Source organism: Pinus tabuliformis, chromosome 1_2 (assembly GCF_031772625.1).
Source record: "Pinus tabuliformis cultivar Carrire ecotype Pingquan chromosome 1_2, CPIR1, whole genome shotgun sequence".
NCBI classification, from domain to species: Eukaryota; Viridiplantae; Streptophyta; class Pinopsida; order Pinales; family Pinaceae; genus Pinus; species Pinus tabuliformis.
In genome coordinates, this window is record NC_142298.1 from 169,011,254 (window position 1) to 169,033,329 (window position 22,076).

Below are 22,076 nucleotides of genomic sequence, written 5' to 3' on the forward strand. Positions count from 1 at the left end.
ACCACATGAGAATTTTGAAAGCCAACAGAAAGATCCATGCATACTTTGAAAACAGTCTCTAGAAATAAAACTACTTTCTTTACTTGCAAATGACTGAGATTCTCCCCCATTAGCTTCAAATAGACTTCTGTACTAATGCAGAACATGCTGTCTCTCTCTTGATAATAGACTATATGTAACATAAATTTTTGAGGCCATAGGAACCTGGATTTATATATTTCGTACCTCCAATAAAAGCGCTGCTTGAAGCCCCATACATTTGCGCAGGATCAACCATAGCTGAGGTGGAAGCCATGCTCCTCCCACCCAACTGATGATCAGCTAAACTTGAAGAAGGCCCAATGCTGGTGTCCAAACCTTGGTCATATAGAACTCCCTTGAAAATGTGACCACCAATCTTGACAGTAGCTTGGTAAGCATATTCGTCCTCTCCATCCTCTATAGCTGTCACCTTCACACACTTGAACACGGTCTGTCCCCTAACTTCTGCTGGTAGGGTTTCTTTAACCGATAGAACTGCTAGACAAAACGAGTTTACATCTGGTCAGAAGTCAGATTTCAAATATGGTTCTCTATTGGGAAACTCGAACTAATGATCATATAGTAATAACCATTGCCTGATTTGACATGCATATGATTTATATAATATATTTTTCCTGTACAGTGCCTGTCAGTTCACAGCGGCAATCAATGCAAAAATTTAATTTTCTTTCTTCGTCCTGATACTGCGGACCAGATTTTTCGGTGGATGTTTGTTCAGAATTTTCTCGTTTATTTCAAGGTACGGTTTTTAGAGTAGGTTTGCTCTGACTGCATATTTCTCGAACATGGGGTAGGTAACTGTGTTGAAACGTGGATGTTACAGGTGTTGCAGGCTGCATGTTCCAGGATGAAAATCAAAGTGGGGTTTGTTCAGACTGCATGTTTTCAATTTGAACCAAACTTGTTCTTGTTAGTTGGCTTGGTCAGACTGCATCCTTTCCATCCTGGGCCAATCTTAGGTTACATTACAATTTACATCGTTAAGGTTCAAAATAATGTGAAAAAAAAATAAGGGCATACATACCTTGGGCAGCTACAGAATGCGCAGGAGGTGGTGCTGCATCAGGAATTATCGAAGCTGGACGTTGTCTTTTGGTGGGAATGTTTCTTCTAGAGCCTTCTTCTTGTTGCTGCTGTTGTTGCTGCCTCTCTCTTCTTCTAGCAGCAGGTACCCAAGTGCTTTTGACATGAGTGGGACAATCAAAACCCCGGCTTTTACAGCAAGTCCTGCAACGCATATGAAAGCAATCCTTCTTAGCCTGGTTGCCACAGTCCTGGCATGTGTTACTGGGCAACCCTAAAACTAAATTCCCCTTCTTCTTCTCGTCCTGATCCTCTTTACTCTCACTCGATTTTTCCATAATCATGACCTTGTCCTCGAACATCATCTGCTGCTGCTGATGCTGCTTCCATGCTTCTTCGCTAGTTGCTTGTGGTGCACTCAACAATGAACTCACCCCTCGCTGGCTGTAGATGTTGGCCAAATCTATAGACACATTCCCACCTGCACCAACACCAATACCTAGACCACCACCACCACCCACTACTCCAAGTCCCACCATCCCTCCCATCGCCATCCCCACATCACTAGAACTAACGATTCCATGACTAGGGTACCCATAGCTCCCACCATCGAATCCCTGGAAGGGCACCAAGTTCAGGTTTCGACTTTTCCTCGCTGCAACAGATGAGGAGGAGGTCGAGCAGATATATTCTCTTTGGATTTCTTGATCTTCTCCTCCTCCTCCTCCTGCTGTCCTCCTGCTGCTGCCAGATGCTCCTCCTCCTCCTCCGCTGCCACCCACAGCGGTCGCCACAGTTGCCACTGAAAACTTGCCTTTTTTTGTAAATCACTCACTCCTCTCTATCTCGCCTTTACCCCTCCTCCACTTGTCACAAACATCCACAAACCAAAAAACAAACTTCGCTAATTATCACATATATAAAATATATCTATACTAAATATATATATATACATACACCATTCACTTCGGCCTCCACTGGTGTAGTGGGCATTTACTTCCCTAGCTAATTATGTCAGCCACCATATCCATTCACTGTTCCTCCTCCTCCTGCTGCTGCAGCAGAAAGATGCCTGAGTATTTGTCTTACACTAATCTTCTTTCTCCAAGATTGACCAGAAGAATAGTTATTATAGCATCACAGCAGCAGCAACAGCTATGTTTATTATGTCATTTTACACCATTCAAGTATGAAGTTGCAGCAATAATAGAGACGTGTTGCAGCCAATAATTATACGTGGGATTTGGTCGGTGCTGCCAAAAGTGCACTGCAGCTTACTTGTAACAAAACAACAATTCCTGCCACTTTTCTTGGATCAATCATTACACATTGCATCAAGCAGCATCTCAAACTCTCCATAGAAATTTTACAGACTCAAAATGGAAGGATGGACCATCACTGAACCAATAACACATTTGTCAATCGTCAGTCCAATGCAATAGACTACACGCTGCAGGAAACTGCAAAAACTGGGAATGGATGCAAATATGCAGCAAGGAACAAGACAATGGAGCAAAAATGACTGAGTTGAGATGTTTGAAAGGCAAAAACATGAATTTTCATAAAGTGGGTCGATGGGGAATCGGGGATGAAACCTGATAGGGGAGTGTATAAGTCCGAGGAAATTATTGAGGTTGACAATGTCTTTTCTTTCCTTTCAATTCCTACCAAACCTCTCACGACTTCCTACAATTCCGGTGGGTTTAAAGATCTTTTTGAATCTAACGGCCTTCATGCTCCACCTCGATTTTCAAATCACGTTTCCCACCGTTTACTTGGACGAAGCTACAGCTCGCTTTAATCCAAATCCCTGAAAATCTTAAACTAAATCGTAAAAGCTGTCCTCAACTATATTTCCCTTGTCACTTTTGGTATTGTTTTTAGGATCTGAAGTTGACATCTTTGTCTTACGACGACAATTCCACTTACTTTCCTGACCATTTTTCTTGAATCCGACGGCGTTGAATAAATGTTAAAAAAGGATTTTCATGGGATGCAGATAGATGAACCCCAAAAGTGACCTGAGGAAATAAGGGCGAAGGTAGGTTTAACTCGGCGACCTGTGAATTCGGCATCTCACATGCTAATATTCAATGGCTATGCGTGGTCTTTCTTTTCAGTTTTTTAATGCCTCCATTTCTTCGTCTTTACATCACATAATTTGAATGTCTTGTGGGGGCCATCCCCTCTTTAATATTTCTATAATGGATTCACCAGGCGTGCTTTTTCCTTCCCAAAGCAATGATATGAGTGATTTCCATAATTTAGGAGAATGCCAATTTTAGTACGTTTGATTGCAATGACATGACACCTTCTTTGTTTCTTACAATACCGGTGTCTTTGACTCTTTTCCATTTTAAAATATTATTAAGTATATCTTTTTCCATCACAAATTTCACATTACTCTAAGATATACAATTAAATTCATATACTTACACTATTTTAATTGCAGCAATGCTTCTACTTTATGCATAAGATGGAAAATATATTATCAGAATAAGAGTCCATTATTAACATTAAATTATTTTAAATTATGAAGATTATATTATCTTAAATAATGTCTAAGGTCTAGATTCAATGAGTATTGTATAATTATAATAATAGTATTTAACTATTAAACATTTTTTTACAATATATAAATTAAGTCCAATTTAAATCTAATTTAATAATGGAGAAAATAAAAACACAAAGTCATAATAAATTTTTAATGTTAAATAATAAATAAATTTTTATACTCAAATAATAATAATTCTTTTAATATATTTTATGTGAAATTCAAACTTAAGATATTTAAAAAACTTTGTTTACTTATGATGTTTTTTATATTTAAATAATAATTATTATTATTTTAACTTAATATATTTAAAAAAAATTGTTTACTTATGATGTTTTTTTTCATAGTTAAATAATAACAATTATTTTAATATAAATTTTCATAAATAATATTATTGAAATTCAAGTTTTAAATATATTTTAAATATTTTCTTTATACATTTATATAATGCTTTATATGCTTATTTTCTATTGTAAAAGTATTAAAAACTTAAATAATAAATAGTACAATAACATGACATGACTTTACTTAAATGATGTTAACTATAAAGTTAACTATAAATTTATTAATTGATATTAAAACTTGAAATATATTTAACAAGTTTTTTCCCACCAACTCACATGCTATAAAAAGTACTAAAAGAAAATTAAACAAAATAATCTTATATAAATAATATTAAATATATTTCTTTTATAAACATTCAAACTGTAATGTGGAAACTCACATGCTTCTCTAACATCAAAAGTACTTCAAAATAAATGAAATGGTTGCCAAAGCATTAACTATATTACCTTTTTAGAAATAAAATTATATATATATATATATATATATATATATTATTCTCTAATTTTGATTTTTATGTGAATAAAATTTAATATTAAATATTAAATAGATATTTAAATTATAAAAATAACAATAATATCTATTTTTAAGGTCACAGCCAAGCTAGACACCAAATTGGTGTATGAGACCTCCTTGTTTGTGGGACAAGGGACCCACCTCGGGGCAACGATTTGACTGCTAAAATAAATAATGATTATTTACTTTGAAATTTAGATAGACAATTTTTAAAATATCATGGAAATTGAAGATTTAAAACATTTTTTTTTCAAAATGTAGGAATCTTTTAGCATTTTTATTTTAAAACTTTTCCATTAAAAAAAATATATTAGAAAAAAATCAAATATACTTTAACTTTATATGCTTTTACTACTATCAAATAAACTTTAACTTTATAAATCAAATCAAATAATCAAAAGTATATGTGTTTATTTTTAACTTTCCTCTCTATACAAATGAAATGAAATGTACATACTCTATAAGGTACACATATTCTTAGTCATTAGGTCCACGCACAAGCACACATAATATTGATTGCATTAACATGATACGTTAAAAATAATATTAGAAAAAAATGATATATTGTCTCAAAATAAATATATCATTCATACTTGAGAATAAAATGATTTGTTCAAATTTTATTAATTTTTGTTAGAATTTGTTTAAAATCTATTTTCTTCAATTTTTAAAGTAGTTCATGAAAGTATTGAGTGTAGAACCATAGAATGTTTTCCCTTGTCATTACTAACATTTTTATGGAAAGTTTTAAGAATTAAGATTTTCACTATTTTTACTTGAAACTAAAATGTAGTAAATATCACATGGATGACACCTCATCATGGTTGAAATACCTTAGATATTTCCTGACCTATATTAATGGCCTCTCCAAAGACACTTAATTTATCATGGAAATTCATTAAATTACCATTGCCTTTATTTTTTGATGTTCTTGTAACCATTGAATCTAATGGTTCCTGTTCCATTTCCACCTAAACTTATAGAAAAAAACCTACACCAATAGATATTTATGTGCTAATTCTCATCATCATCCAACGAAAGCCAATTGTTTCTAATACTTTAGTTTTTAGATCATATGGCATCCCCAACCAAAAATGTCTCAATCAAAAAAAAATTCACCTATGAGTTCTTTGCTATAATGGATATCATTCCTTTCATAATAGCAAAGGTCCTAAACTCTCAAACTAGAGCCTCTCAAGCCTTCCCCTGATTCATTCAATGTACTCCTAATAAAATTTCTTAAATCCTCACAAATACACACATACACATGATATTTAAACCTCATAAAACCTTTTAAGAACACATTTAAATTAGTTAAATACAAAATCAATCTTTAAAGCACCAAAACATGTATGAGACCATGTGTTACTCTAGGGAAACATACATTGGTCAAATGGATCAATCAATCTAAGCTCATACACATAACTTATACTAATCATAATCATGTTTCTAAAAGTGTTTATATATTCTAACAAAACCAAAATTTTAACTAAATCGCAATATTTATACGCACCTTGTAAAAGAACCATTGATATTAAAAAAAGTCTAATGGTTTAATAAAAAACGATAACCCCAAACTCAACTGATTCCAACCACTTATTGTCACCTTCACCTGTAACCAATTACCCAGTTGATCTTCACTATGGTTTTCTCTTCTATGTTGTGTCTAATTTATATCTTATTTATTCTTGCGGTTTTTTCCCTTCTAATATTCCTCTATATTTACTTTGTTTTCTTATTTTTCCTTTTTATTTATTTTGTTTGTAACTTGTACTTTCTCTTAACTTTATTTTGTTAGTAACTTGTACTTTCTCTTAATTTTATCTCTTTCTCTTCCCATATTCACAATGTCTCTCCCCTTTTATATTTATTGATGATCATTTTCTCATTTTTATTTTATTATGTTTTTATTTAATCAATATGTCCTTTCTTTTCCACTATTTTACATTCATTTAAACTCTTTTAATAATTATATTTTTATTATTTTTTAATTTAATCATTTTATAATTTTTTATTTTTTTAACATTTCCTTAACTTATTATTCACTATTTCACTTTCATTTATTCCTTCCTTCATTGAAAAAAAAAGGAGGGAAAAAAAACAAAACAAACTAAAATACACTATAAAATCATAAATTATAACACAACTTTAATTAAAAAAATCAATATAACAAATTCAATAATCTATGAAAAAATTATTATAACAAAACATGTATATAATAGAGAGCACATCATTTAAAAAAAAAAAAACTACTTTTATTTTACACAAATCGGTATCACTTTTATATATATGTATGGCACAAAATTATGTCAAACTTAAACATTAAGATAAAATTGCATTAAATACAATTATTGATATTTTTAAGAAATAAATATTTTTTATTTTTTATTTTATTTTATATCATAATATAAACTTATTTATTTATAATGATAAAAAAATATTATTTATTTAAAATTATTAAAATTAATATTATAGATAAAAATATAATTAACTAAATGTTAAAATTAAAGTTATATTACAATTTTTTTTTATGGAAATTGTTCATAATTCATTTTATAGATAGGGAAATTCTTCCTAAATATGGATTAAGAGACTCTTTTTTATCCAACCAAATAGGTAAAAAAAAGTATTTGTTTTTAGATGTTAATATTGATATAGTTGTAATTCTCAAAGTAGATGTTGACTTCTAGTATAATGTTTTGAGCATAGGTTATTCTACTTCATCTTCTAATAGTGGTGGTGGTGGTGCAAGCTTTTGACTCTCATTAATCACACAGGATCACCAAGATATAAGGCCTAATTAGTGCTCACATCTTTGGAGGTGAATCCATGTGCATATAAAATGATAATCAATAAAGTTGTAATCTAACATGTGCAATGAAGATAGAAAATGAAAATATGTATAATGTCATTGAAAATTAATGAAAACCTGAAGACTAGGAGCAAAGAAACAAAGTTCTAGAAATGAAACACAACACGAAGCATTGGAAAACCACTAATGAGAATAGTCCACAATAGTTTCCCAAAATCAAAAACTTATTGAGAAATAATATAATTCAGTGCCTTCAAAATTTTCTTTGTCACTTAACAAAGATGGAAAACATAGTCCACAACTAAAATTATGCTTGATTGTAGATTCAATATACTGAGAAATAACTTTTTGCCACAATGAAGTTCCATGTTTCAAGGCCAAAGTTAGTAATATGAAACATAATAAGCTAGTGCAATTGCAAAAGATAATAGTCTACGTGATACAACCTCATAAGCTTACATGATGTGTAAGACATGCCCATAAAGAGAAAAAACTATTATTACCTCAATGCCTTGACTTTTATTCATTATAGCTAACACATGCCTCACTTCTCTAAGAATATAGCTTACAATGAAGAAATGAAAACCTTTTACTTAATGAGCAAGGTTCTATTTCTAACCCAATCCTATGGCTCATGACCTTCTAATTCTCTAACCCTACATCTACCTATGAATAAAACTCAATACTACACTTATTTTTGTGCTGACATGAAGTGAATTTGACCTTTAGGACTTAAAAACGGAGACTCAAATGCCTTATTCATCATTTTCCAACACTTTTACCTTGGCAAGAAAAGCTGCATTGCTTCATCCAACTTGCAACTTCACTACTTCAGATTATATTTGTATTTCCATTTGTTTGCACTTTTATTGAACTTAAACGCAAGAGTAAACTTGATGATGGTTCCTTCTTCTTACTAGGCACAATTTTGAAAGTTTATTGAATGGGAAAAAGTTTCAATCATCAATGAACCTTTGGCAACAAACACTCTTCCTTAATTCTTCTTCCCTTTTTTCGATCATTGAAAACCCTCCATTAAAGATGATGAAACATTATCAAGATTTAGAATAAACTATGAACAATAATCAAACTATTAAAGGGAAAATATAGGAGAGTATTTTTATGCTATTGAAATGGAGAAAAAAAAAAGGATAGAAGCATTCATGTAAGTTTCTAAAAGTTTATATGCAAAATTTGAAGAATTGAATTTCATTCAAAAAATATGCATTAAAAATGTCTAAAATGGACTCTGAGAAGTGGAGACATCGTTGATTGAAAATCAACATTTTTTAAGTTTTTTCTAAGAAGGTTGTGAATTTCATAGGTTGGATATATTTTGATAGAGTACACAAACTTCAATCGAACCAATGTTAGTAGATCTAAAGAAGTTATGGCATTTTATAGTTGGGTTTAATATAGCCAATATGAGAAATATAGCAAGAGTTGTGATCATTTTGTATTTTTAGCTTCAAATTCTACCCTGCATAAGTTATTTTCTGGTGATTTTAGAGCTTTAATTTGGGTTAGAAAACTCATAAATTGAAAAATAAAAAATTAAGAGATGTGTTCCAACATCTTTAAATAACACGTTGATATATCGTTTAACAAGTAAAACCACGGTATAGAAGAATACACATATGAAATAGAAGTGGAAACACTTTGTTAGACAACTTTGCAACCCCCATTGGTACTCATTCAACTAGTACCCTTGGGTATACATGAAGTCACCTAGGTATACCTTAAACCAACTTTAGATATATATTCATCATTCATCTTGTTGTTATAATACACTAAGAAAAACACTTAGAGAGATCACTCTCTAGTGTGTTGTTAGAAAGTGTAGCAAGAAAAGCTCAATTTGACTTTAGCTTTAATCAAATTGAGTAAATTGAAGTTCCACATCAATTGGACAACTTGGAGGTAGTTAACTAGTGCGACATGGCTCTTGTCACTCAGTTAGATCAACAAATTCGAGTTAGTGGGCTTGGAGTTCAGTCATGCATGTGTTGATTGCTAAATTTTAGCAATCTAGTTAAGTTATTTTTAGTCAAACTCAATGATCATCTAGTTAACTGATCAATCAACCCAAAATAGCTAGTGCATGCAGAGAATTCGAGTTCCCCAACTGTGGTGGATATTCCAAGGTAGTGTAACATCAGCTATAGACTGGTCTTGAGTGTACAGTTGTTGCATGCATGTAGTTGATCAATCCTTGGGAGTTGCTCAAGGAAATAAGGACCTTTCCTATTGTTTAGGAGCTCAAATTTGCTCAGGATTGTGCAAGGAAATAAGAGGTTGGAGGAGGCATAATGTGGCTAAGTGTTAGCCAGAGGTCGTCATTCAGTAGGGAGAACAATTCTACCTTTGCAAGTGGTGCTCAGGGTTGGAGCATGCAATTGTAATAGTTTCTCTATTCAACTTATTAATGCAAAGAGTCTTGAGGGGTTTTTCCCAGTTGGGTTCCCTTAGAAATCATTGTGTACTTGTGGTTTTGCTTGTTGCATGTTTATGCATGTTGTTCTAAATTATGATTTTCATTTTGCAGATTAGTAGAGTGTAATTTGTGTCTCAGGAATTTCAAATTTGCTGCTTCATGTGGCAGTTTTTCTTTAGATTTGGGAGAATGTCTTTCAATGGACTGAGATTGGAGTGTGCATTGGAGGGAAGTTCAAATTTCTAAGCTTGGAACAAATTTAAGATCACCACAACTGCCCGAGTAGCATTCTAGCCAAAATCTTGACAAGTGGGAAGTCAATGAAGTCCTTATGTATAGTGATCATTGAAGAACTAATGAGTTGTTAGGAGGCAGAGTTATGGAGCCCTAGTTCAGGGCAAATTCATAACACCCTATGTGTAGACTTCTTAATGGAGCTAGAAGGTTGCTAATGGGTAGATCAGTGAGCCAATATTTAATGACACAAAAAGGAGTTGTGATCCATGATATTGGTAGATTGAGGAGCAGAGAGATTTCTCATAAGAAGATCGAGACTCAGAGGGAGTCTAGTTTCAGAGGGAGTAACCCTATGGAAGCTAGTAATTCAAGATTTGGGGAGATCATACTCATTATTGCAGTAGTTGCAGTAACAGTGTGGAAGCAACAACTGAACAATAGTAGTAGTAGTATGAGTAGATCGTGTTTCACCATGAATGCAGCTATACCTCCAAGATTGAGGTGGGGCGATATCGAGCCTTAACCCCAGAGATTGCAAATAATTTGGCATGATACATAGGATAGAATTTGTAGTATATTTTCCTCATGGATTATTACCTTGCTACAAGGGCCCATAATGTTCATTAGCAGAAGGATCAATGTTATTTAGCGTAGTCAGATGTTGAGGAGCACAAAGGAGTGTTGATATTAGTGTAGGAGGCACAGTTCAAATTCAACATCAATGCAGTATTCCCAGTAGGTAGTTGTAGAGACACAATTGATTCAGTGTTTTTGGATGTTTATCAGTGGCAGTAGCAGCAACAATAGTGAGAGGTAGTGCTACAATACACTTCACAAGTGTTGGATAGGGGTGGTGCAAAATACCTTTTTTGCTAAGAGCGGGTGTTAGAAAGTGTAGCAAGAAAGGCTCAATTTAACTTTAGCCTTAGCCAAATTGAATAAATTGAATTTCCATGTCAGTAGGAAAACTTGGAGGCATTTAACTAGTTTGTCATGGATCTTATCACTCAGTTAGATCAACAAATTTGAGTTAGTGGCCTTGGAGTTCAGTCATGCATGTGTTGATTGCTAACTTTTAGCAATCTAGTTCAATTATTTCCAGTCAAACTCATTGATCATCCAGTTAGCTAATAAATCAACCCAAAATAGCTAGTGCATGCAGAGAATTTGAGTTCCCCAACTGTGGTGGAGATTCCAAGGAAGTGTAACATCAGTTGTAGACTAGTATTGAGTGTACAAGTGTTGAATGTAGGCAGTTGTTCAATCCTTGGGAATTTTACAAGGAAATAGGGACCTTTCCTATTGTCTATGAGCTCAAATTTGCTCAAGGTTACGCAAGGGAATATGAGGTTGGAGGAGGCATAATGTGGCTAAGTGTTAGCTAGAGGTCTTCATTCAGTAGGGAGAACAATTTTACCTTTGCAGGTGGTTCTTAGAGCTGGAGCATGCAAATGTAATAGTTTCCTATTCAACTGATTAATGATAAGAGTATTGAGGGGTTTTTCCTAGTTGGTTTTCCCTATAAATCATTGTATACTTGTGGTTTTTCTTGTTGCATGTTTATGCATGTCGTTCTAAATTATGATTTTCATTTCGCAGATTAGTAGAGTAGAAATTGTGTCTCCTGATTTCAGTTTGAACTCTTAAGCAATTGCAATTTCTAGCAAATTTCCACATGTGTGAGTAGTAAAATAGTATGGCTAAGGACATGGTTGAGCCTCCTTAGTTAGTGCCCTAAGATATTGGGTAGAGTACTACTATTAGACCCATCAATTATATTAGATATACCTAACGGTCCTTTATCCTTAGGAATTGGTCACCTTTTTATGTGAATCTCACATAAGGCGGAGACCTATAAACCACCCCATACCATATCGCTAGAAAATATGGTTAGCACCCACTTTAATACCAAAAAATTAGAGCAATTGGAGGTTCAATACACAAGTCTTAATGAAAAAATTCAAGATATTTGGCATTTTGTAAGTGATTGGGAGTAGTAGTTGGGGAGTTCGACAAAAAGTTTGACTAAGAAGTTGGCACCTATGCTAGCTCAAGGCATGCTAAAAGAAGAAGACTAGTCTACATCATATATTTAACCACACCAAGAAGAAACCTCAACTCAAGAATGTCCAATCAAAACCCTCTTTGGTCCTGAACAATAATAAACTAATGGATTGTAACATATGACTCCATTCTCAAAATGTGGACCTAAACACATTTGATGGTTCCTACCCATCAAGATGGTCACCTAGATGGATTAACATTGCTTCACCCACGAGGGAATTATTGATGACATGATGAAACATAGGGTGGGAGTCCTATATTTAGATCTAGAAAGATGGCAATGGTGTGAATCACATAAAATTCCTATCCATGCTACATCACATGAAGCCAATTTGTTAAAATTGTCCATGCACATTTCAAGGGAGCTACTTTGTAATGCCCCTTTTTGACCTAGGTAGTTACTTATACTAAGGCTCTAATTATCTTTTCATGACATATTATATGTGAACACTATGTAATGTATTACACTTAAAATTATGGAGAGATGAACTTGTCTATATAAAAACACTAAATTGATCATGGTTATGTTGTTAATAGACTTCACATAATTTAGTTCCAGCATGCAGATGCTAATTGAAAGATGTTGTTACATGGATACTATATGTATCGCTCTCTCTCTCTCTCTCTCTCTCTCTCTCTCTCTCTCTCTCTCTCTCTCTCGCTCTCTCGCTCTCTCTCTAATAGTTATATGCATTGTTGTGATCATGAGGAAAATATAGGTTTACAAGTAAGAAGATTGCTTAACTGGATAATTTGATGATAAATCACCTAGAAGCAGTGTACTAATATGGTTTATGATAGGGTGTTGACCCTAATTCTATGAGGGGAGGAGGAATATCCCACCGTGTATCCTTTGAAACCTGGAGTCATGGCAGAATAATAATAAGTCATGCTCCCATAGATGTGTGATGACGAATGATGGTTATCTATTTGGGAAGTTTGGTCAATGCATTAATTATGAGTTATATCTAGAGTTAGTTCAATATATTTGACAATCTAGGTTAGTCCAACAAAGGAGGGATAAGAAATGGAGGGTGGAAGTAAGTTAGTGAGGTATGGTGCTAGGAGTAGTTGAGACTGTATTGGGTGTTATCATGTAACCATAGTTCCTGACTTATTCCATGTTCCTTGTATTAAATGTTTAACTCTGCAATAATCTAGGTAAATGTTTCATTGATGTTTTATTGTTGTGATTAATGAAATTCTACTATTATGGCTAGTGTATGCAGTCGATTACTTCAGTCTGAGATTTTTTGCATTGTTGATTAGGTGTGAGCATACAAGAAACTTGCATTATTTGTGATGGTTCATGTTGCTAGTACAAACATGAGCCATGTATGTGCCAAGTATGCATGCACACCTTGCATGTGTACACTAGTATTATTATGATGTATTAAGATAATATTTAGACTTTGTTGTCTTGGATGAATTATGCCTTGATTTATTAAATTAATAAGTTTAAGTTTGTTATGATCTAAATATTTAGATTAGGTGAATTGATTGCTTAATTTAATATATTAATCCCATGGTAAGTTTAATATTATAATAATAATTGATTTGAATGTTGTGATGAAAATCAACGTCAAAGTTAATACAATATTTAATAATATTAAATCAAAATAGAATAACATTAAATGTTACATTAAAAAATCAAATTAACATTTCATGTTGTACTAAATAAAATTAGAATAGTAATAATTATTTTATTTAAATAGAATCACATCAATATTAAATTATTTACAAAATCGGATTAAATTGGATTTTGTTGGAGGAAGTGACTGATGGGTTGGGGAATTTATGTGGGAAAAGGTGATGGAAGAGGGGGATAAGGAGGGAACGCATATAGGAGAAAGGGGTTGGCATTTTTTTGGATTATGGGAAGGAATGGAACCAGGGTGAAACTGAGATATTTTGGAAAATAATGATTGAATTGGTATTGATCAGACCCTGGGAGTTGGTATCCATCTTGGACATACATATTATTGGTTATAATTTTGGTACTGATCCAAATCTTTTACTTCATGGATGCGTACAAAATTGCATTTAAAAGAGCATGTAACAAAGTAACATAAGCACATGAAAGAAGTGGAAATCAAAGAAACAATAAGATCAAAGGCACAAAGCAATTTAATGATGGAGTTCACCCAATGTGGGCTACGTCTTCGGGCCCTTCTCAATGTGGGGAGGCCCCTTTCATTAAATGGCAGCAGAAATAATTTACAATTAGTTACATAAATGACCTGTATACCTCCATTTTCCATAATGGTATGAAAATGCAAAGCTCAGTTGTAGAAATGGACATCACAATTGAATTCGTGGTGCGAAATCATGTCAAACAACTATAAACTTGACCCCTTTCTGACATCGTCAAAATTTGGACCCTCAGGAATCTCGAATATTCCTTCCTGGAGATGGGGAAAAAATCCATTGCTCAGATGAAAATTATGACTACACCACTGCGCTCCTTGCAAAATTATGAGAAAAATGACTATAAAGTCGGCATAATTCTGCCTTTGTCAAAAATTAGTCTCCAAGGGAATATAAAGATTCCTCAAGCATCAAAGAATTTTTTTGCAAGATTCTGTCTCAAAAAACATGTCAGGAATGGTTCCGACTTGGCCACTGTGTCAAGGTTCTACCCTCTCAGCCCTCGTGCTCTACCTCTAGTCCGTCGGTCCACGGGCAAATGGATAATTTCGATTTAATATATTTTTTGTGGGTGGAGAATACAAGGTAAGGGTTGTTGGCCCATTGGTAAAACACAGTGTCAGTTGTCGCGAGGTTGGGGGTCAAATCCCCACCCGTCTAAACATGGTGTATTGATCTACCGCTTTATTTTTATTTGGCATTTGTTTAACCATTGGGCGAAATGTTTTTCAGTGGGGTCGCTCATGGGCGAACCGACAAGCTTGGTCGAGCGGGTTCAAATCCCACCAGCCCTGGATTATTGGTGGTTAATGGTTTGAATTGGTCGTTGGTCAAATAATACGATTATATATATGGTGTGAAGCCATGGGAGGGGTTGGCGGGGATGGTGGCCTGCCACCCCATATATATATATATATATATATATATATATATATATATATATATATAAAAAAAACCAAACAGGTTTTTAGGGTCATTGGAAAAATTAAAGAGGCAACAAATTCGCCCATTCCAGCAAGCGGATTCTGTGTGCTGGTAAATGCCAATTTGTTGCCTTGTTAATGGCTGCGACTAGGCCTAGTTTGACCAAAAATTTGACTGGCCATAACTTTCCCATAAGAACTCGGATTAAGGTGTTGTTCATGCCATTAGAAATTTTGTGTTGAGATCTTAGATCTGACCATGGTTCCGCTTCAATCCCGCAACTTTTAGTCTTGATATTTCAAAGCCACTTCTGAATTCTGAGTCTGGAGTCACCTAGATCATTTATCCACACTAAGGAACTTTTGGTCCTCCAAAAGCATGAACACATCCTGTAATCTGCATGTGTCCTTGTCAAGTCACACTTTCAACATCTGCATTCCATGCAAATTTGTGGTACATTCTTTGTAATTACATACAAAACAAAACATGAATAAAACAACCTCATACTCGCTAAGAGTTTATAGCACACACTCTTTGGTCAAGTTTACATAGAAAATAATATCTCGACTATCAACAAAAAGGCCAAAACATCATTGTTTCTTTAATAAGTGATGGAAAACACATCATCACTTTTACAATTATACAACAACACATTATTTACAAAATGTGGCCATGACAAGTTACTATATCTAGTAAAACCATCTATTACTCAACAAAGTGAATGGGTCATCTCCCTGTGGCAGATTTGCTTGTTGAACATATTCACCAGCTGGTTTCTTCATAGGTGCTTTCTAGGCATGGAATATTTGACTCGTGACTCTCTGGTTTCCATACTCGTTGCAATAAATATAATGATTCTTCCTCCTCCAAATTATGGATCGTTGTGGAATGCTTATTCCTGGTGTGCCTCTGATAAGTTCCCATGGAATCCTCACTATCACTGGAATGTGATGAGGTTCTCCCATTATCCGTCATTGGTTGGTCACTGGTTGTCTTGGAGCATTCTCCAACCTCTATTTTGACATACCCAAGTCTTGCATAGCGAGGCAGTTCCTCTGCTTTGATGGGATTTACAATGCCTTGGCCATTAATGTCGAGGCCCTTTCCTTGATACCCCATTTTCTTCAACAATTTTGATCCAATTCCTGTAGTATGTTTCTCAAAAGCAGTGAAATATAAAGAACATGAAATTGAAGAATCACATTCTATGTCAGGCTTGTTATATTGCAATTTTCCTTAGGCCTCCTCCTTGGCTTGTAGCTGATGTTGCAATCTTTGTTTCTCCTTCTCTACTTCTTGTAGGAGTCTCCTTAGTTCAACATTCTATTCCTGAAATCTTTGGTTGATTTCATTGAGTTCTCGGAGCCATGCCGCATTCGGTGCCTTTTTCATTTTTGGCACAACCCCTACTAAAATATTTGTCTCATTGCCCGAATCAGAACCCAAGTCAATGGGTCCATCTTCTGTAATCACAAGAGTTGCAATCTTCATTTCATCACCTGAGTTCGATCGCAGGTCAATTGTTCCAACACCTGCAAATCTCACAGTTGTGATATTCTCATCATTATCTAATTCAAATTCTTGGTCTTGTTGCAGAGTTGCAACTGTCTTCTGCTTCCCTTTTCTGTCATTCCTTTTTGGCCTCAATTCTAGATGCAATTTCCAGCAATGCTCCTCATCATGCCCCTCTTTTTCACAATGAGTATAAGAGGGCCTTGCTTCCTTTCTCCTATTTGTTTTTGTCCTCTTTGGGTGGTCTTCTTGCTCATGCTTCCCCCTGCTTTAAATATGAAAAACCTTCACAAGAGCTTCATCAAGAGTTTTAGATTCAAATAATAACAATGAATGACACAAATAACTATGAAAAGAACCAATGTATTTCATCAACCTCTCAGGAGTGCCTATTGGATCATTCAATGGTAATGCTTGTTTCCTAAACTCTTTTGTAAAATTCTAAATAGTTTGACCTTTACTTTGTTTCAAATGTTTCCATTCCATCATGGATTTTTTATTTGTAGCCCAATGGGTAAAACTGTCCTCTTATAGTGGAGACAAACTCAGACCAAGATGAAAGAAGTTTATGACTATTCTTACCACCTTTCTGTAGTTTTCCTTCCCACTAGACGAGAGAAGTGTCACTCAATCGAAGGGATGCTAGCTGGATCTTGGATTCATCCTCTCTTATTCGTTGTATGTGACAATACACTTCAACCTGTCTGATCCAGTTATCTAGCTTTTCTGCATTAGATTCTCCACTAAACATAGACAAATCAAAATTGACATCCAAATTAAAAAAAAAAAAAAAAAAAGGCTTTTTAGATGCATTCCTATGATGTTTGTTAAAATGACGAGAAGAGGAAGAAGAAGAACTTTCATTGGAGGACAAAGAGGTAGGAGGCTCCTCTCCTCCACCTTCATGGTTTACCGAGGCATGATCATCTGGTTCTCTCTTCTCATGCTTGATTGTCTTCTCATAGTCTGCAAACAACTTGTCAACTTTCTCTATCATGGTGAAGAAGATCTTGCAATAATTTCTTTGTTCCTCCATTCGAGCTTCCTCATCTACCATGTTTTGTCTTCGTGTTACACGTCTCGCTTCGGGATCAAAGGATTTGATTTTTCCTTCTCCTCTTTGAAGCTTGTTCCTTGTTAGCATTCACTAATGCAAATCACATCAAAAATACCCGCTCTAATACCAAACTTGATCTAGATCTTTTACTTCACAGATGCATAAAAAATTGCATTTAAAATAGCATGTAACCAAGTAACATAAACACATGAAAGAAGCGGAAATCAATGCAACCATGAGATCAAAGGCATAAGACAATTGGATGACGAATTTCACCCAATGTGGGATACGTCTCCAGGCCCTGCTTAATGTGGGGAGGCCTCTTTCATTAAATGGAAATATAAATAATTTACAATCGGTTACATAAATGACCTTTATACCTCCATTTTCTGTAATGGTCTAAAAATGCAAATCTCAACTGCAGAAACGGATGTCACCATTGAATTCATGGCACAAAATCATGTCAAACAAATATAATGTTGACCCCTTTCTTACACCATCAAACTCTGGACCCTTGGGAATCTCAAAGATTCCCCCAAAGATTCTTTCCTAGAGATGGGCAAAAAATTTGCTACTCAAATGAAAATTCTGAGTACACCAATCGTGGTTCTGCCTTGGCCACTGTTTCAAGGTTCTGCCCTCTCAGCCCTCGTGCTCTACCTTTGGTCCATTGGTCCCCAAGTGAATGACTAATTTTGATTTAATATAAATTTTGTGGGTGGAGAATACAAGGTAAGGGTCGTTGGCCCATTGGTAAAACACAATGTCAATTGTCGCGGGGTTAGGGGTCAGATCCCCGCCTGTCCAAACATGGTGTATTGTTTTGGCACTTTATTTTTATTTTGTGTTTGTTTAACCATTGGGTGGAGTGTTTTGCAGTGGGGCCACCCGTGAGTGGGTTGACCATCTTGGACGAGTGGGTTCAAATCCCGTCGGCTCTGGATTATCGATAGTTAATGGTTTGAATTGGTCGTTGGCCAAATAATACAATTATATATATGGTGTGAAGCCATGGGAGGGGTTGGTGGGGGTGGTGGCCCATATATATAACCATTCATTAGTAAAATTAAAGAGGCAACAAATTCTCCCGTTTCAGTGGCCTAAATTCGTGCACCAGTAAATGCCAAATTGTTGCCTCATTAGTGGTTGCTTCTAGGCTTAGTTTGACCAAAACTTTGACTAGACATAACTTTCACATATGAACTCGGATTGATGTGTCATTCACGCCGTTGGAAAACTTGCGTCGAGATATTTGATTTGACCCTGGTTATACTTCAATCTAGAAATTTTGATTTTTAAGTTTTTTCAAAGCCACTTCTGAATTTTGAGCGTTTCTGGAGCCACCTAGATTAGGTACTTTGAGCATGGAGGGCTAAGAAATATTTGGAGGTTCCCTAGAACTATGGAGTCAGAGACATTGTTCCTAGTTGGATGGGAGGAGATTTCAGTTGTGTTGTAAGTGAGGAGCAGTAAGGGAGGAGTGAATACGAGAGGCAACTACAATCAGTATCAAGGAACAAAATCGATTAGTGACCAAAATATTCTTCTTGTTATTTATTTACATGCATTACAATGATAATCATAAGAAAATGTGAAAATTGGATTTAAAGAAAATATTTTATATCTATTAGTTGTAAATGCAATAAAATTTTCATTTCATTTACCATAAGATAAATTGTTTTTTTACATAGAAGTTAGTGGAATGCATATGTAACAAGGCATCACACATGGTATCAAAGCCACCAATTTCAAAATTTTGGGCTAAAACCAAATTTCGCTTATGCACCAATCCTAAAACAACCCAGGAATTTTCCCTAATCCTTAAGAAGAAGGGGACCTACAGCTTAGAATCTAAGTTCCATGTTGCATCGCGAATTTAAATTTGCTAGAACTAAAACACTTATACACACCACCCTAAAACTTCTATCATTTATTCAACACTCTTAGACCAAGTTTGTCATGCAGTCTCACATCAATAACAATTTTTTTCTCCATTTAATTTCCTTGTTTTTACATTCCAAACTTTAGCAGATATTAAAAGTGGTGGAAGACCACTGAAATAACAATTGTCAACATTAGACTTGCCTAGTCCCAATGTAATTATTTTCTCTTCAACCAAAATGAGTCAAGTTCCAGTTAAGTCCAACAACTTTGATCATTATCAAGGGCTTTGCATCTAGATATTGTACCCCTTTTACATATCCTATAAATATGTTTCTTTGAAAATTTGAAGTCATAACACTAAACACAACATTTTAGATCATTAATTTATAAGGTATTAAATTTGAGGCCAACCATGTCAATTTTGTAAAAGGGCATAAATTTAAAACATTTCATAAATGAGGATTTATAATCATTGTTAGAAGACTTAAAGTTAATATTAATTTTCACATATTTTTGAATGGATTATTATAGCATAAAAGAAAGTCTAAAATGGGTTAAAAGAATAGCATAGGATTAGTTATTTAGGGTTAAAACAACAACAAATTTGTCTCTTTAAGGGCTCCCTCCTTACATACTGCACAACGATGATCCATTTATAATAGAAACTAGCTGAAGAAATGTAGAGAGGTTATTATTGAGAATTGCATTTAGTAGTAGAGCACTACCATGAATCTTGGGTGATACTAGAATAGTAGAGTTATACTTCAACCAAAAATAAACCCAAAATGCAAAGCTACATAATATGGAACTAAACAAAGCAATGAAATGTTGTAAGAAAATTGACCTTAGATCATTCCAAATGCAATTCTTAACAAGACTATATCAAACATTAAATCAACTCCATTTCAGTCCATAAATCCAATAAAAATCCATACCAAAAGAATGACTTGAAAATGCATATGTCAACTATGGAAACCCACTTGCTAACGAGGAAACTACAATGACAAGAACATTATCCAATGGGTAGGGACTGTGCTAGTAGAGAGATTATTTTTCTATAATTCTTAGCAGCTTCCTAACTAATAACAAACTCAAATACCTCCTCTTAACCAACTATTTATTGGCAGTATCTAATGTTTCCTAATGACCAATTAATGCTTTTTTTGTCAAAAGAAACAAAAACCACAATAATAACATGTTGACATACAATCATACACAAAAAATATGAAGTGATGTTGTCCTAAATCCCAATAGTTTTTGTAAGCCACTCATTGCCAAAAAGATCAAGCCCTCTATATATATACATATCACAATTATGATATATATATATATATATATATCACAATTTAAACATTATATATATAATGGAAAAGCTAAATTTAAGAATAGCCAAAGTAAATTCTAAGTAAAACTATTTCATTTTCATATTAGTTTTTCCATAGAGGAGATGTCTGAAACTCACCTTTAAAGGTCATGAATTGATTACGCCTGTTGACACAAATAACTTAGTCATGATAAACATTAAACATTTTATATATAATGGAAAATACAAATTTAAGAATAGCCAAAGTAAATTCTAAGCAAAACTATTTCATTTTCATATTAGTTTGTCCATAGAGGAGATGTCCAAAACTCACCTTTAAATGTCATGAATTGATACCGCCTTTTGACACAAATAACTTAGTCATGCTAAACATTAACTATTTAACCTGAGTTGTCTACATAGTTTGAACACCCTCATAAATCTTGGCCATTTTTTATTATCCATTACCTTCCTAACCCTCTAAACCATTTAATTGAACCTATTAACTCTCCTTCATCATCAAAATTTGCAAGGACACATCAAGCAACATTTCTCCCTTTGGGAGCTAGAGAAGATTCTCCTAATCATGCACTCCAACATTTGTTGATTGTCAAGATCTAAATAGAATAAATAGCAGTGAAGAGAATACAAATAGCAAAAGTGCACTTCTCAAGAGGAGCCATTAACAAAACTCTTCAAGATATACTTTCCACAAAACCCGCAAGAAGGATGGGCAATGGGATATGATCAACATGACTAATATTATCTTCTGTGTTCTTTTCCTATATGGGTATCCTCATCCCCTTTTGAGTTTGCACTTGTTTTTTCATGGGAATTGGATGTGATTTCGTCTAAGTCTTATACTTATTCTTATTATGATTATTCTGCTTGGTAGCAACATAATAAAGGCCTTGAGTCTCGAGTGTTCCCTATCTTAAGAGCTTAAATTAGTCCTAGTTGACATTGATATCAATTCTAAATGGATAAGAATGAAATTGAATATGAATGAAGAATAGAGGGAATGGTAGTTTTCATCATATTATTATGCAATTCCAAACCTTTTGAGAATTGATTTTACTCCAAACAAACAAAAGACATTATTTGATCATCCCTTCCTTAGTAGAAAATTTCACATGTGAAAAATGGTTAATCCATCACCCCACATAGACGATCAAACATCAACCACTTCTCCAACATCTTGAAAAATGTTTGGAACATATTTTC

At 34.1% G+C, this 22,076-nt stretch overlaps 1 protein-coding gene across 7 annotated transcripts in view; it reads right to left on the reverse strand.

Annotated features, from left to right (window-relative positions):
• LOC149205025 (protein LATERAL ROOT PRIMORDIUM 1-like) overlaps window positions 1–2,694 on the reverse strand; it is a 141,218-nt gene extending 138,524 nt beyond the window's left edge. For 4 of the 7 annotated variants that reach the window (XR_016252402.1, XR_016252403.1, XR_016252404.1 and 1 more), the window contains exons 1-2: window positions 1,067–2,694; window positions 226–519 (exon numbers count right to left, since the gene is read on the reverse strand). Coding sequence is in view for 1 of the 7 variants with exons in the window: in XM_089394866.1 (XP_089250992.1) it covers window positions 226–519; window positions 1,067–1,619 (847 nt within the window). In the remaining 6 variants the exon portion in view is untranslated. The remainder of the gene's footprint in view (window positions 1–225; window positions 520–1,066) is intronic. The other 3 variants (XR_016252406.1, XR_016252405.1, XM_089394866.1) reach the window with 3 other exon arrangements.
• Between the last annotated feature and the right edge of the window lie 19,382 nt (window positions 2,695–22,076).